This window comes from Limanda limanda, chromosome 13 (assembly GCF_963576545.1).
Source record: "Limanda limanda chromosome 13, fLimLim1.1, whole genome shotgun sequence".
NCBI lineage: Eukaryota > Metazoa > Chordata > Actinopteri > Pleuronectiformes > Pleuronectidae > Limanda > Limanda limanda.
Genome location: NC_083648.1, coordinates 15,654,916 through 15,668,673, shown reverse-complemented (window position 1 = coordinate 15,668,673; position 13,758 = coordinate 15,654,916). Strand labels below are relative to the sequence as shown.

Sequence of the window (13,758 nt, the reverse complement as noted above, 5' to 3'; positions counted from 1 at the left end):
AGAACTCCAAGAAGAATGTTCTGACTGCAGCTTCTTATATACTAGGATTTGCTATCAGGGCTTGGCATAAACAATACCAGTAATTGTTACAGTATAATTTTCATCAGTAGCAATATAACAAAGCTCCAATATATATCAACATAATGCTTATGCATTGTGTAAGCACAGTGAGGAGGTAAAGCACTTAATTGATCTACCTCAGATTTGTAATATGTTTTAATGCATTCCTCCTCTGAAATATAAATAATTTCAATCCGGTCCTAAAAAAGAAAAAATGTGAAATGTATCACAATAATTATTGACTGATATGAAACATTTGATCCATGTGATGGGCTTTTTTACAGCTATTTTTGAGATTTCGTATGTTCCTTGGAATAATTTGACATATCCTAGTTGTATTCACATGTCTACTTAGTTGTGTGACAGAACATCCCAAGATAAAGTTCTTGGAAAGACAATAGACGTGTATTTAAAATATCTTCACCATTGTCAACACAGAATACCCTCATTTGAAAGGATGTATCTGGAAACGTTTAAGGGACCTCCCTGGCAGAATGAAAATGCTCTCATTATCTACTCACCACTATGCCGAGGGAGGGGTGGTTGAAGTGTTTAACTCCACAAAACATTTGAAATAATGCAGACCACTTCTTCAAACATAAAAAAACCGACATCATAAAATGGCTCAATAATTCTCCTGTGGTGTCATCCATGTGTAAGTAAGCGCAGACATTCAAATTAAACTCGAAACTGAGCACATTTACAGTACACACGGTGTAAATGTACACTACTGGTTTTGAGTCGTATATAGATTTCAGGGCTTACAGACACCTGGATGACACCACAGCAGCAGTATGGAGGCATTTCATGTTTATTTCAGTTTTTTTGTTTGTTACGTTTGAAGAAGTGGTCACCATTACTTCCTTTGTATTGGACTTGAACACTTCCACGCCCCTCCATCAGCATAGTGGTGAGTAGATAACGAGTAAAATTACTTTATGGGGTGAACTATCCCTTTTTAGTTGCAGAGCTACATCATTGTAAATTACTAGGTACCTTCTATAAATTTCAAAAGTCGTTTTGCTGTTTTGTTTATTAAAACATAACGAAGGTAGTAGCTAAAGAAACAAGTGCGTGTGTGTGTGTGTGTGTGTGTGTGTGTGTGTGTGTGTGTTCTGTACTTATAACTTTGTGAGGACAAAACTACACTGGACATTTTGATCAGTCCTCACTTTTCCAATGGGCTGTTTGAGGGTTAAGACTTTTAGGTCTTGGGGTCAGGGTCCGAAGTAGGTTAGTGTTTAGCATTTAGTTTGGATGGTTAATGTCGTGGCTTGCAAAGGTATTATGTCAATGAGTGTCCTCCCAAACCTGTGAGTGTGTGTGTGTGTGTGTTGACCCACTTTAGTGCACCAGGATGGAGCCTCCCACACGGAGCCCAGTCCAGGAAACTGAGGTTGCTTAGCAAGTTTTTCTCATCCACGGTGCAAAGTTTGCAGACGCGTCGCTCTGCTGCTGTTTGTGTTGTTCACCACAGACCCACGTCGACTTCTACACAACACACACAACTCGTCCCCTCCGCCGAGCTCCAGGTGGACACGACACAGACGGTGCAAGATGTCCGTCGCAGGATTTAAGAAGCAGTTCTACAAAGCGAGCCAGGTAAACTAGCTAACCCTCCTAGCGCTAGCCGATAGCTAAACAAGCTAGCTGACAGTGTCTGGAGTTGGACTGCGCTAGCCTCGAGCTAGCTGGAAAACGTCGTGAAAAAGAAAGCGATAAACTTGTTGTCTTGTTTGAACACTTTGCTTTAACTCGTTGGGAAGTAAAGGACTAGTTAAGGTGTTGTTAAACTCTTCAGTAACTGTGCTGTGTGTGTGTTGTGGCTCACCCGTAACGTCAGAGTTAACCCTTCACCGAAACTAGCTAATGCTAATGTGGAGGCTTGGCAAGTTAACGTCACAATCCAAACAACGTTTAAAATACATATTTACAACAGACTAGAGTAAAGAATGCTCGTATTTACGCATTTTCTTTCCCTTAAAGTGTTTTTAATCCAGTCGCAGGTAGGTTAGTTGCTACTTAGCATTAGCCAGGTTAGTCCAACTTAAAGATGGTCGCTAACCTGTTAAAGTTTCTATTGCTATAAATAAGGAGCCTCTGATGGTGTGTGTGTGATTATAGAAGTGTGTTGCTGTGATCAAAGTGGCAATGCTCTAAAGCTGTGATCGTGTTTGTTATGTGCAGGATTACAGAGCGTTTTCAAAACACTTGTCTGAAGACAAAACTGTGTTGAGGTGACACCACAGTTCTCATGTGACAACATGACGCACAGTGGCACGATCCACAGACAATGCTGTCATCTCTAAGTGTTTCCTGTGTTGAAGTTAGCTGACCTGGGGGATGGGGGCTGTGTAGCTGGTCAATGTTGTGACAAACAACATGTTTATCACTCTGTTCATATCTCTGAATTACAAAGGGATCTGCGATGTAAATCAGAAACAAATGTTGCAAACCATCATATGAAATACAACGTTGTTTTTACTTGTTTAAAATTGTAAGTGGTCCCGGTTCCAGGAGCCTCTTTTTGTTGTATAACTTCTGCCCTGTGGGTGTGTACCTTTTAGGAATCCTACTTATGTGGGTACTCTGCCCAAACCAGCTTCCAGCTCCCTAAGTAAATCAGAAGACACAGATGTGGTCACCCCGTTGACAACACAGCAGGAAAAACACGCTTCGGAATCTCACATTCTTTTGGATCTTAAATCTTTCATTCTTTTAGAAACATTTACTCTGGCAATGGAATCGGCCAAATCCCACTATGAATAATTCAGCTACTGGGAGACAAGGTAGAGCTCTCAGCTGTGAAAATGTAGAACCTTCCTATACACAGTGGTGTATAAAGTACTTGAAAGCCATACTTGAGTAAAAGTACAAATATCTTACTTGAAAATGACTCCGGTTAAAGTAAAAGTCACCCGTCAGAAAATGACTTGAGTTAAAGTCTTAGAGTTGCTCATATTAAATGTACTTAAGTATCAAAAGTATCTGGTGTTGAAATGTACTTAAGTATCAAAAGTAAAAGTACAAGTACCAAATTTTATTTCAACTGACAAATTTTGAACCCGAGATGCTGAGGTTAAAATAGTATTGGACAAGTGCATCTGAACTTCTAGCGACAACAAAGAATCAACACAACAGAATAAACAAGTGCCTCTTGATTCTACCTAAGAACACTAATAGACCAAATTAACCTTTTGTGTCTATTAGCTGTATTATGCATTTTAACTGCCTGGATGTTTACCTGCCTGTATACCTGCCCGCCAGCTTGTCCACGCATCTACATGTAAGCCTGTTTATTTATCATTAGACTATCTTCACTGAATGGGCCTGGGATTGTGTTTGCATTTGTTTCCAGCACGGTGACAATACACCTGTAGGGTATCTTGCCTGTAGGGACGACAAAGTGAAGACACAACCCTGCCTGAAGTTGTACACATTAGCCAGTTTGTACAATACTGTACATATATAAGACTCAACAGCTTCTAAGTTGTGTTGAGTCAGCACAAAGGGCGTCTAAGGATTGGAATTGGCAATATATAGATATATAATATCTTTGCATAATTATATTGGCATTATAGTGAGTGGAAAACTGGGCCTGACTACCCAGGGTTCCATTTGGGAGGTCCATTAAAAAAATGAATTGTGTGCGTGAATATGCAGTAGTAGTAGTCCATGACACAGTGTTTGTTTTTGGTTGTGTTGGCTGAAAGTTGTTTTTGCGTTTGCTTATATAATTGGTTGTGTTGTTTGTTTTTCCATCTCGACTTGTTTTAAATCTGTTTGTTTTGTTTACGTGGACGTGTAAGACTAAGTAGACACGGCCAACCAATGATAGTCTATTTGCCAACAGTTTTTGTTTAAACCACCTACTTCCAATATTTTCTTTAAGAAAAGTTAACCACTTGCTGCTTCGAGCTATGTATTTATGTGCAGATGTTGACACGAAGCAGGAAAGGGAAAACGAATGTGAATCGAAAAAGGAATACCTTAAAAAAAATCATGTAAAGTCACCTAATAAAAGCCCTCATTCATTTGCCTGAATAATAATCCTTACAATTTCAATAGGGCCACATGTCTGTCAGTGCCTGGGCCCTAATAATAAAGACTGAACCGAGCTCCTGCAGGAGCGAGAGAGCGAGAGAGAGGTGCGCCGTGCGTAAAGCTGCACGTTCCACCAACCTCCGCTGCTCAAGTGACGAGCCAGTTTTGAGAATGTAAGAAGTAGAAAGTACAGCTATTTGTGCTCAAATGTAGCGAGTAAAAGTTAAAAGTCGTCAGGAAAATAAATACTCAAGTAAAGTACAGATATGTGAAAAATCTACTTAAGTACAGTAACAAAGTATTTCTACTTTGTTACTTCCCACCACTGCCTATACAGAACATGCGGCCCTACTTGAGCAGGGGCCTGGTCAACAAGTGACATTCAGGCTGTGAAATGATAGAGGACGGGTGAAGGGAGGATAACCTGCTGTTTAAATTACTTGCTAAACAGGCTTCACGTGATACCATTACCAGTAATACAAAACAAATAAATTAATTATTGATCTAAGTTGTGAAGGATGCTGCTCTGCTTGTCTCATTTGCTTGGTGTTTATGTGCACAATTGTCTTAGTCTAAATTATTGTATTTCTTTGTAGATGTTTTTTGGGTCTTTCCAGTATAAGTCTTGTTTCCACCTTCACAACATCTGTTAACCAAATCTTGAATTATTTATCACCTAATCTGCTTATGAGTCTTCCATCTTTCTAACCTATTATATAGTTATGAGTTTCAACAGTTTTCCACATACATGTACTACCATAGTCTGAGTGATATGGGCAGGTTTGGTAGTTGTGTTGTGCAAAACAATCAGTTGGCAATCTAAAACTACATGGGGCTCTAAAGAGTGTTTGCTGTTTAGCTTTCATTGTCCACATGCAACCATTTCACACCTGGTAACGAAGGAATTATGAAATACCTCAGTCAAGGAGGTAATGTTTTTGTCTGCATCTGTTTGCGTGTTAAGATTATGCAAAAACTACTTGATGGGTTCCCACAAAACTTGGGGGAAGGATGCATGCTGGACTTTTTCAGAAAATAAGTCATGGATCTTAATTAAAGAATTTCTGACATGTTAAGGGAACTGATGTTTATGATTGTGTGCCATTTGGTGCAGATCCAAATAAAAACCTGGATCTATTTCATTTAAACGTTAAATTTGGGTAACTTGGGGCCTTGGTGGAGGTTTATGCTCTCTGATTGCGATTGTAGTTGATAATCAAACTTGATTATTTGGGAATGCGTGGTCCTGTATTATGTCCCATGAACCAGGTAGCAGTAGGTGCTTTGAACATATTAAGAGCCACTTGTCAGGCCTGTGCATTATATAAGGGGAGACATTGATTGATGCATCTGGTCATAGGGTTTTATGTGCAATGTGGTGCTAACAGCTGCACCAAATAAAGAAGCACACTTGCTCAACAAGACTCAGTATGGCCTGCCAGACAACTGGGCAAGAGTTTGTTTGTCTGATGAGAAATGGAGAATGTATGCGCCATGTGTTAGTGAGCATATGCATTTGTGAGTGAAAGCCAGATGAAGTTCCCATCTGTGTTTAGTAAAAGTATCCATGGATATGGTTGAAGTTAAGGAAACTGCAGTGTGTGTGCTGACCTGATGGAAAAGAGGAAAACACTGCAGTATAATTCCTTGTGAACCGAGACTCTGTGCAGAGGAAAGTCTAGTTTGCAGAACTTGTTCCCTGATGCAGAGTTTAGATGGAAAACATGGGCATGAGCATTCCTGGAAAAAAGAAAGTGGTGGAAGATATTGAATATCCTTTAAAGTTTGGAAACAGCAAAAGGAGGTTTAATTTTGACCTTATTTGACAACAAGGTCCTGCCCTGCAACAACCAGAAATTCAGTTCTGTTGTTGACCTCACTCTGTTTGTCATGATGGACTGCAAATGTGTGTACTTAATGTGTGTATTAATAATCTTACATTGAGACAAGTGAACATGCTGAGTGAAGTCATTGCTCTGTTTGCTCTGTCGTCACAGTTGATGAGCGAAAAGGTTGGAGGTGCAGAGGGAACCAAACTGGATGAAGACTTCAGGGACCTCGAGAGGGTAATTCATAACTTTTTAAGACCAGGCACATAGTTCATGTGGAGTAACAATAGCCTCATATTTTGGGCTGTAAAATCGTGTCTATCACAGCTCCTGCACACTTGTAAATGGTGTAAAGGCCATACAATTCCGTATATGCACTAAGGTATCAATGTCTATCCCTGATTGTATCACCAGAGAGCAGATATTACCAGCAAAGCAGTGGTGGAAGTCATCACTAAAACATCGGAGTATCTGCAGCCCAACCCAGCAACCAGAGCTAAGCTTTCCATGCTCACCACAGTGTCCAAAATGCGCGGACAGCTGAATAGTCCTGGCTACCCGCAGCCTGAGGGCCTCCTGGGGGAGTGCATGACAAAGTATGGACGGGATATGGGAGAAGACACCAACTTTGGTAAGCATGATGGTGTCGGGGAGAGAAGATCAACCTGGATTAGAGTGGTGTAATATAATGGTGCATGTTCCTATTTTTAGAAATATTCTGAATTAGGGGTGTCACGATACCAAAAATTCAGTAGTCGGTGCCAATACCAGTAAAATAACACGATTCTCGATACCAATTTCGATACCACGTTAAAAAAAAAGTGCATTATTTGGATGTTGTTAATGTCATATATGGTGTGCTTGCGCTGCGCATATACTGAGGGTTATACGGTAGTTGCGGACGCATGTGAGTGACGCTTTGTTGTGAGACACGTTATGCATTAAATGATAATACCACGGTCACCTGCCTCACGCCGGGTTTACACCGGACGCTGAAGCGACGCGTAAGCGCAGCACCAAGCCTTAAATAACAGCAGGCTCCCATCCACTCCCATGCGCCGCTTCAGCTTCCGGTGTAAACAACCAAGCACCGGCGCGCTAGGGATTAGCGCGGCGGCGTTGCTTCCGTGTCCGGTGTAAACCCAGCGTCAAACGCAAAGTACTTCCATACACGACTCTTTGTGCCTTTTTAATAAACAAGTCGAGGTGGAGCGAACGCTGCAGCCGCAGTTGCCGTCTTGGTTTTCTGAATGTAAACGTCGACTGGCACAGCACCGATGTTAATGCTAAGTTGCTAACAGCTGCTGGCATCGAAGCTGATGGTGCCTACGGTACTTCAAAAACTTGGGCATCGGCATCGTTTTGTAATCTTAGTATCGAAAGGTATCGTAGGTATCGGTTCTCGTGACATCCCTATTCTGAATCGTCACTTGTTGTGGTTTTTCATGTTTTCCACCTTACTCACAGAGCTGCTAATTGTTATTATATCCCACACTGTCTAATGCGGGTGTTTTGCATGTTTGTGCTTGTGTGTGCACTGCAGGTGGGGCGCTTGTAGACATCGGGGAGTCCATGAAGAGGATGGCTGAGGTCAAGGACTCTCTGGATATCGATGTGAAGCAGAACTTTCTAGACCCACTGCAGGCGGTTGCTGAGAAGGATATCAAAGACATACAGGTAGAATCAAAGCATTGCTATGCTTCTGCATGTAAAGTCCAGGCCTGACCAATGAGCTCCACAGTCTGTGTCAGCTGCAGTTATATGAAGTCCAGATGCATGACAGCTGAACTGCATGTGTGTTTGATTCACACTAATGGCATAGCAATTAAAAAAAGATTATAAACAAGAGAAAATCTGAAAAACCTCATTCTCCCATTTCCAACTCGTTCTCCCTCTCAGCACCACCTGAAGAAGCTGGAGGGTCGTCGCCTGGACTACGATTATAAAAAGAAACGTCAAGGTAAAATCCAGGATGAGGAGATCAGGCAGTCACTGGAGAAGTTCCATGAGTCCAAAGAGTTGGCCGAGGGCTCCATGCATAACCTGCTGGAAACAGATGTGAGTGACCTGTAGACTAAGCACACTAAGATCTGTCAGACCTTTTTTTAATGCAATAAGTTCATAAAAAAAAATGTATCACTTTACATTCATTACTTTCATTAACAGTCAGTAAACCTGACTGTGATTAATGACACTGAACCAAATAAATATTCCTGTGAGTAATGTAATCATATACTGGAAGCATGTGCTGTCAGGTTAGTGAGTCTGTCCTTGTTATTCTACTAGATGAAAGAATACAGGCACCAGCAGGCACATTGAACCATATGTACCAGTATTTACATCTCACAATGTTAAAAAAACATATCATTCTTGGCCCAAGTCCAAATCGCTTGTCCGGCCTCCAGAATAATATTTTTTACCATTATCCCGGAACCATCCTGAAAAAAACAACTCAATTTAAACCATCCCAAAGTAAATGTAAGGTGTCTAAGGGTATTATTATCAATATTATTATTTATGCCTGTTCCAGAAAGAGAGTGTCTAATTTTCAAAAAGCCTGAGGTTCTCTTTCTCTCCTTTTTGTTTAATCCATTTTACATTTTAACCATCATAATTTTACAATAATTCTAAAGTCTCAATCTCTGTTAAGAATTGAACAGTGTTTACACTTTTTCTCTTATATTTCACTTATTTCTCGGCCTGTTGTCTCTCCCCTGTGTTTGTATCTCGCTCTCTGACTTGACTCACACTGTTTCTGTGACGACAACAATTGTAAACGCATGCTCGCTGCTCACAGCTTCTCATTAAGACAAAAGGACAGAATGTGTCAGGCGACATGCATTCTTTTTTCCTGCAGTGCTTCAGTTGGAGCCAGTTAGACCTGTTTATTCTGTTTGTCATAATGAGGTGGTTCATGGCTTTTGAGTAACGTGTTTGACATCAATTAAAGTGCCATAGTAAATAAACAAATGATTGAGACATGAAAAGAAATGGAATGATAACAATTAATCATTGGATCCTTTTACAGAAAGACCCTCTAAAATAGTTTCTGTGTGCGTGTGTGTGTAGGTGGAGCAGGTGAGTCAGCTTTCCTCCTTTGTGGAGTCTCTGCTGCAGTACCACAAACAGGCCGCGCAGGTCCTGGAGGAGCTTTCCGACAAACTGAGAGAAAGGTCAGCGCCATGACTGCTTTGTGAAACGACATGCCTTCTGTATGTGTCCTCCGGCTTGTGATGCAGGATGATTCAGCCTTCTTTTCCTGTACTGATCTGATTACAAGTAACAAATGTCAAACAGCCGCAGTGACTGATGCTGAGCTAAAATGATTTTTTTTACTGAATCATATCTATTTAGATAACAATCGTTGGTTTTTGTTGGCACAGACAATTCTGTTATCGTTTTTTCTTCCATTAGAATATCAAATAACACAAAATAAATTAGGTTTGCTTAGATTTTAACTATTTACCAGTATTGTATTAATTTGTGCATCTCCTACTTCTAAGCTCAAACATAATGTTTCTTTCTTCTTTCGTATTCAGGGTGAATGACGCTCAGAACCGTCCAAGACGTGAATACGTACCCAAACCCAGACCAGAATTTGACTATGGAGACTTGGAGCCATCCAACGGAGGATACACACCTGCTGCAATAAACCCTCCGGCCTACTCTCCAGGTAAATTTAACACAGCATATCCTGTGAGAGCTTTGTGAGTTTTCTCGAACATCTGTATGTGTATGTGTGCCAGGCCTGCACCGAGAAGGAATACATGCATGTCCAATCCTTCTTTGCGACTGATGTGTCTTTCCTTTGTGACATGAACCAGCTCCAGAACAATATCATGGTACTTCCTTCCAAAGAAACTCTGTCAGGAGCAAGCCACGTAAGTGGGTAGATGAAGATGTCACTTAACACAGAACTACAATGCGGCTCTCACCTTCACTCACTCTGTGGCACATGCGTGTGGCAGAGGGGTGCACGCTTCACTGGGTCAACTATTGCACTAACGTTGTTGAAGGGTATTTGTTGGGTCCAGTGTCTGCCAGGATCTCAGAACGAGATGGGGCTCGTCGGTATAAGCATAACTGTCTTATAAAGCTGTAGAGACGTACAAGCTTTAGCAAACCATTCGATTGTTGTTGTTATAAACAATCGGTGACTGTGGTATTTCAATGATAATTCAAAGCCAAATTAATACAAATGATAACAACCATTTTTACCCAGAGTCATGGTTTTGCTGAACTGTATGTATCTGACAACCTGTTCCCAGAAAGAAACTTCTGAACCTTAAGAAAAATCACTGCCACTGGGTTAACTTTACAGGGAGTGAATCTAATGTCATTCACTTCTGCAGTCCACTGAAAAATGGTCGTTATGATTGGAATGAATTCGTTTTTCTGTGAAACCCATAATATCAGTGGCTTGATTTTGATCTTAAGCTTCAGAAGGACTCTTCTCCTCCACTGATGACTAACTTCCAAACCTTCCATGTTTCATGACTTCACTTGTCACTGGTCTATTCCAGAGTCCTACTGGAAAACATAGGGGAGACACACTTCCTCTTAGGATCCTCTTTTTACAGGAGAATATATTAATCCTTTTCTTTTTTTTCTCTCCCTCCTTGCATCTCTCTGCCTTTTCTTTCTGCAGCCGAGCCATGCTGTAAAGCCCTGTATGACTTCGAGCCAGAGAACGAAGGTGAGCTGGGCTTCCGTGAGGGTGACATCATCACCTTGGTCAATCAAATCGATGAGAACTGGTTCGAGGGCACCTTGCATGGAAAGTCAGGATACTTCCCCAACAACTACGTCGAAGTGGTGGTGCCGATAACACCCTAAAACACAGCAAGGCAAGAGGGGGACGGCAGAGGATGGAACGGGGGAATGATAAGAGGGTTGTTGACTCTCATTAACCAAAAAAAATCCTTTGTCTATTGTTATTAAAGGTAATCATCTCAAGACAGGGACCTTATTTTGAATCCAGGAATTATTTGACCAAAGCTTTTTCATTATAATAGGATTGAAAGGATTTTTAAAGACGGTAAGACTGGAGGGATGTTAAACCAGAGAAATGACCACCTGACGTCTGAGTGCATATACCACATCCTGAATCTTTATATTCCATCTCTATGCACCTGTGCACTTTGTACACGACGGCTCCAACTAAAGGACTGATGAAGAAAGATCAAGATCTGTAATAACCTGTTTGGCAGTATCCACAAACACTAAGAAGTGCAACTACTTTATTCGTATATTGCTATTTTATATCCACAATATGAACTGTTCTGTGTATTTCTCATATTGGTACTTCACACATGCACGTATACGCATGTATTTTTCTAGGCACTGTTTTCTACACCCCCACTTTTCACCACTGTGCCTCTGCGTTTGTACTGTCGACATCCTGGACTCAACATGGAGGACAGGCCGCCTTTTGTTGATGTCCAAATCTATCCTCTGCTGACACCTGCTGGTGCTACAGATTTCTAGCTGTTAGAGCTGTGTTCGCATGGCTTATAATATATATCTATGTGTAGACATAAGGGCTGCAACAAGGTTTAGTTTTTTTATGGAAAAAAATTAAATTCTCTGATTTCCGTTTTTTATGTGAATATTTTCTGATTTCTTTGCTGGTTTAATAGCAGTAAAGTGAATCTATTTAGTTAATGGACAAAATAAGACACTAGAGGAGGCCATCTCTGGGTTCAGGAAACTCATGTGGACATTTTATGGACCAAACATTGCTTAATCGAGGAATTAATCAACAGATTAAGCAATGATGCATATAATCGTGGCCCTAAAATACATATATATATGCTGAGTTTATTTTAGACCAAAAAGTGGTTTTAGGGTCTATGTCTGAAGGACTGTAAGGGTCCATAAATACACATCTTTTTAATTACATGTAATTGTTATTAGTTAGTTTACTTACCTAAACCTCCACCATTGTTTTTCAGTGCACGCCAACCTCTTATCTCTTAATACTAGAGAAAGGCTGCACACACTCCCAAACTATTCATGGCTGCTACTTGTCAGCAAAAATGTATTTTATACAGCCTTAATTAGAAAATGCCTCAAAGTTAATCCTTTAACTATATGTTAACATGTCTTTTCCTTTTTATTTACCTCACAGAAGCAGACATTTGTGACCATCACAGTGCAGCTCACTTGATAACGCAACATCATTTTCCCACACCCCGAACTATTTGCATTACACTAAAGCCATAAGCATCAGCCCCTCTGTTTGTTCAGCCTCTAGTGATGCTGCTGGCAGTGTCAGTCACAGTGTTTTGTGGGCTTTCACTCCACTGTTTGTCAGTGAATTTTCGATCTTGTGATTTATTTTCTCCCTCAGCATTTGGGATTAAGCTCCTGCTTTGGTGCTCTTAACCTAAAACTCGGAGCATGTAAATGAATTTGATGTGTTTTGGCTTGTTTTTTGTGGCTGCCTCGCGGTTCAGGCTGAAACTGAGCACTAGACCTGACAGAAAATGCTCGCTCCCAACTATTGTGTTCAGAGTTTACTAATAACGAGTGCGGCCTCTACACAATGGCTGGTTTGAGTTCCATTTAAGCCGATTTACGAGCATGACTATGAACTGCGAGGGTTTGTTCTTTTCACCGAAAAATGCCAACTTTCTCCTCTTGTCCTGATCGCCTTGTTAGACCGCCCCCCCCACCCCACTCATCTCTCCCATCTCTATTTAAAGTGGGAGCGGAACAGACAGGTCTTTTCAGCAGGGAAGGGCACACAGCAGTGGATTACTCTCCCTCCCTCCCCCCAACTAGTCGTTATTCACCACCTGCCCCCCGTACCCCTTCCCCCTTTCCTCATTATCTGCTCCCATCCCTATCCCATGGTGCCTCTGGAGTCCGGTCCCCTGGTCCAGCTCTGCAATAATCTCCTTGTTATCATAGTATGGGCCTCCTAATGTTATGTTTGCATGTGTCCTATATGTTAGTCGTGCTAGCTTTTGGGATGAAGTGTTTGCCTGTGCTGAATAATAACCGTGTGGTTCAGGTGTGGCTTCTCATGCCTCATTATACTAAATCAAAAGCCGGGAGAGGGGAGCAGAGGGTCAGGGGCTCAGGTGGAGCTATTATGTCGCTTGTATAATGTTGATGATTAATGTCGTGGAACAAAGGACTAAGATCAATTTTTGTGTGCTGTGGCTGTCACAGCTGAAATAGTTGTCTTGAATGCTGCGTACTGACATTTATTGCAGCCCTGTGATGGTTTGTTAAGCACCCATACCCATAAGTGTCCCAACTCTATAACACTATATAAATGAAAGAAGTATTATTGGCCTTTAAAAGATACCTTTATTTTATTATGCACAATCGTTTTGTGTGTTTAAGTGTAACTGCTTTGCATGCGTCTTCATTACAGCTGCTGTGTCTGAGGCAATGCCTTCCTTTTGTAACTGTGACTGTGGGGAGACTAAAAGTGGGATTATCCTGGATTATCTATAGGATATGTGGTTTACCTCTATTCTTAATGTAATCGTATGTGTGTATTGTGTATTTTCCTTATTGTGTAAAGGGAAATGGATGCTGTTCATTTGCTTCTTCAATAAATGTTAAATAATTTGGCTTCCGTGTGTCCGACTCATTACAGAAAATTACAGCCATGCAACTAAAATGATCTTTGAAATTCAATGATAAAATCATGCAGAAAATATGGTTTCTGTATGTTTATCTATTTTGACATGTAGCCTTCACAATTCTCATTTAACATCTCATTTCATTCATCTTTACACATCTGCACAGATGTTCATTTGTGTTCATTGAACATCTCTATATATTGGACGTTTATCCCCCTGCAGCC

General features: G+C 40.9%; 1 protein-coding gene across 1 annotated transcript; it reads left to right on the top strand.

The window, feature by feature from the left end:
- The first annotated feature begins 1,447 nt into the window (after positions 1-1,447).
- LOC133018561 (endophilin-A2-like) lies at positions 1,448-13,523 on the top strand. The gene is made up of 8 exons (XM_061084956.1): positions 1,448-1,662; positions 6,102-6,170; positions 6,348-6,564; positions 7,477-7,610; positions 7,833-7,991; positions 9,003-9,106; positions 9,473-9,606; positions 10,582-13,523. The coding sequence occupies exons 1-8, from the start codon at positions 1,618-1,620 to the stop codon at positions 10,767-10,769; spliced, it is 1,050 nt and encodes a 349-aa protein (XP_060940939.1). The 5' UTR covers positions 1,448-1,617; the 3' UTR covers positions 10,770-13,523.
- Positions 13,524-13,758: the final 235 nt, after the last annotated feature.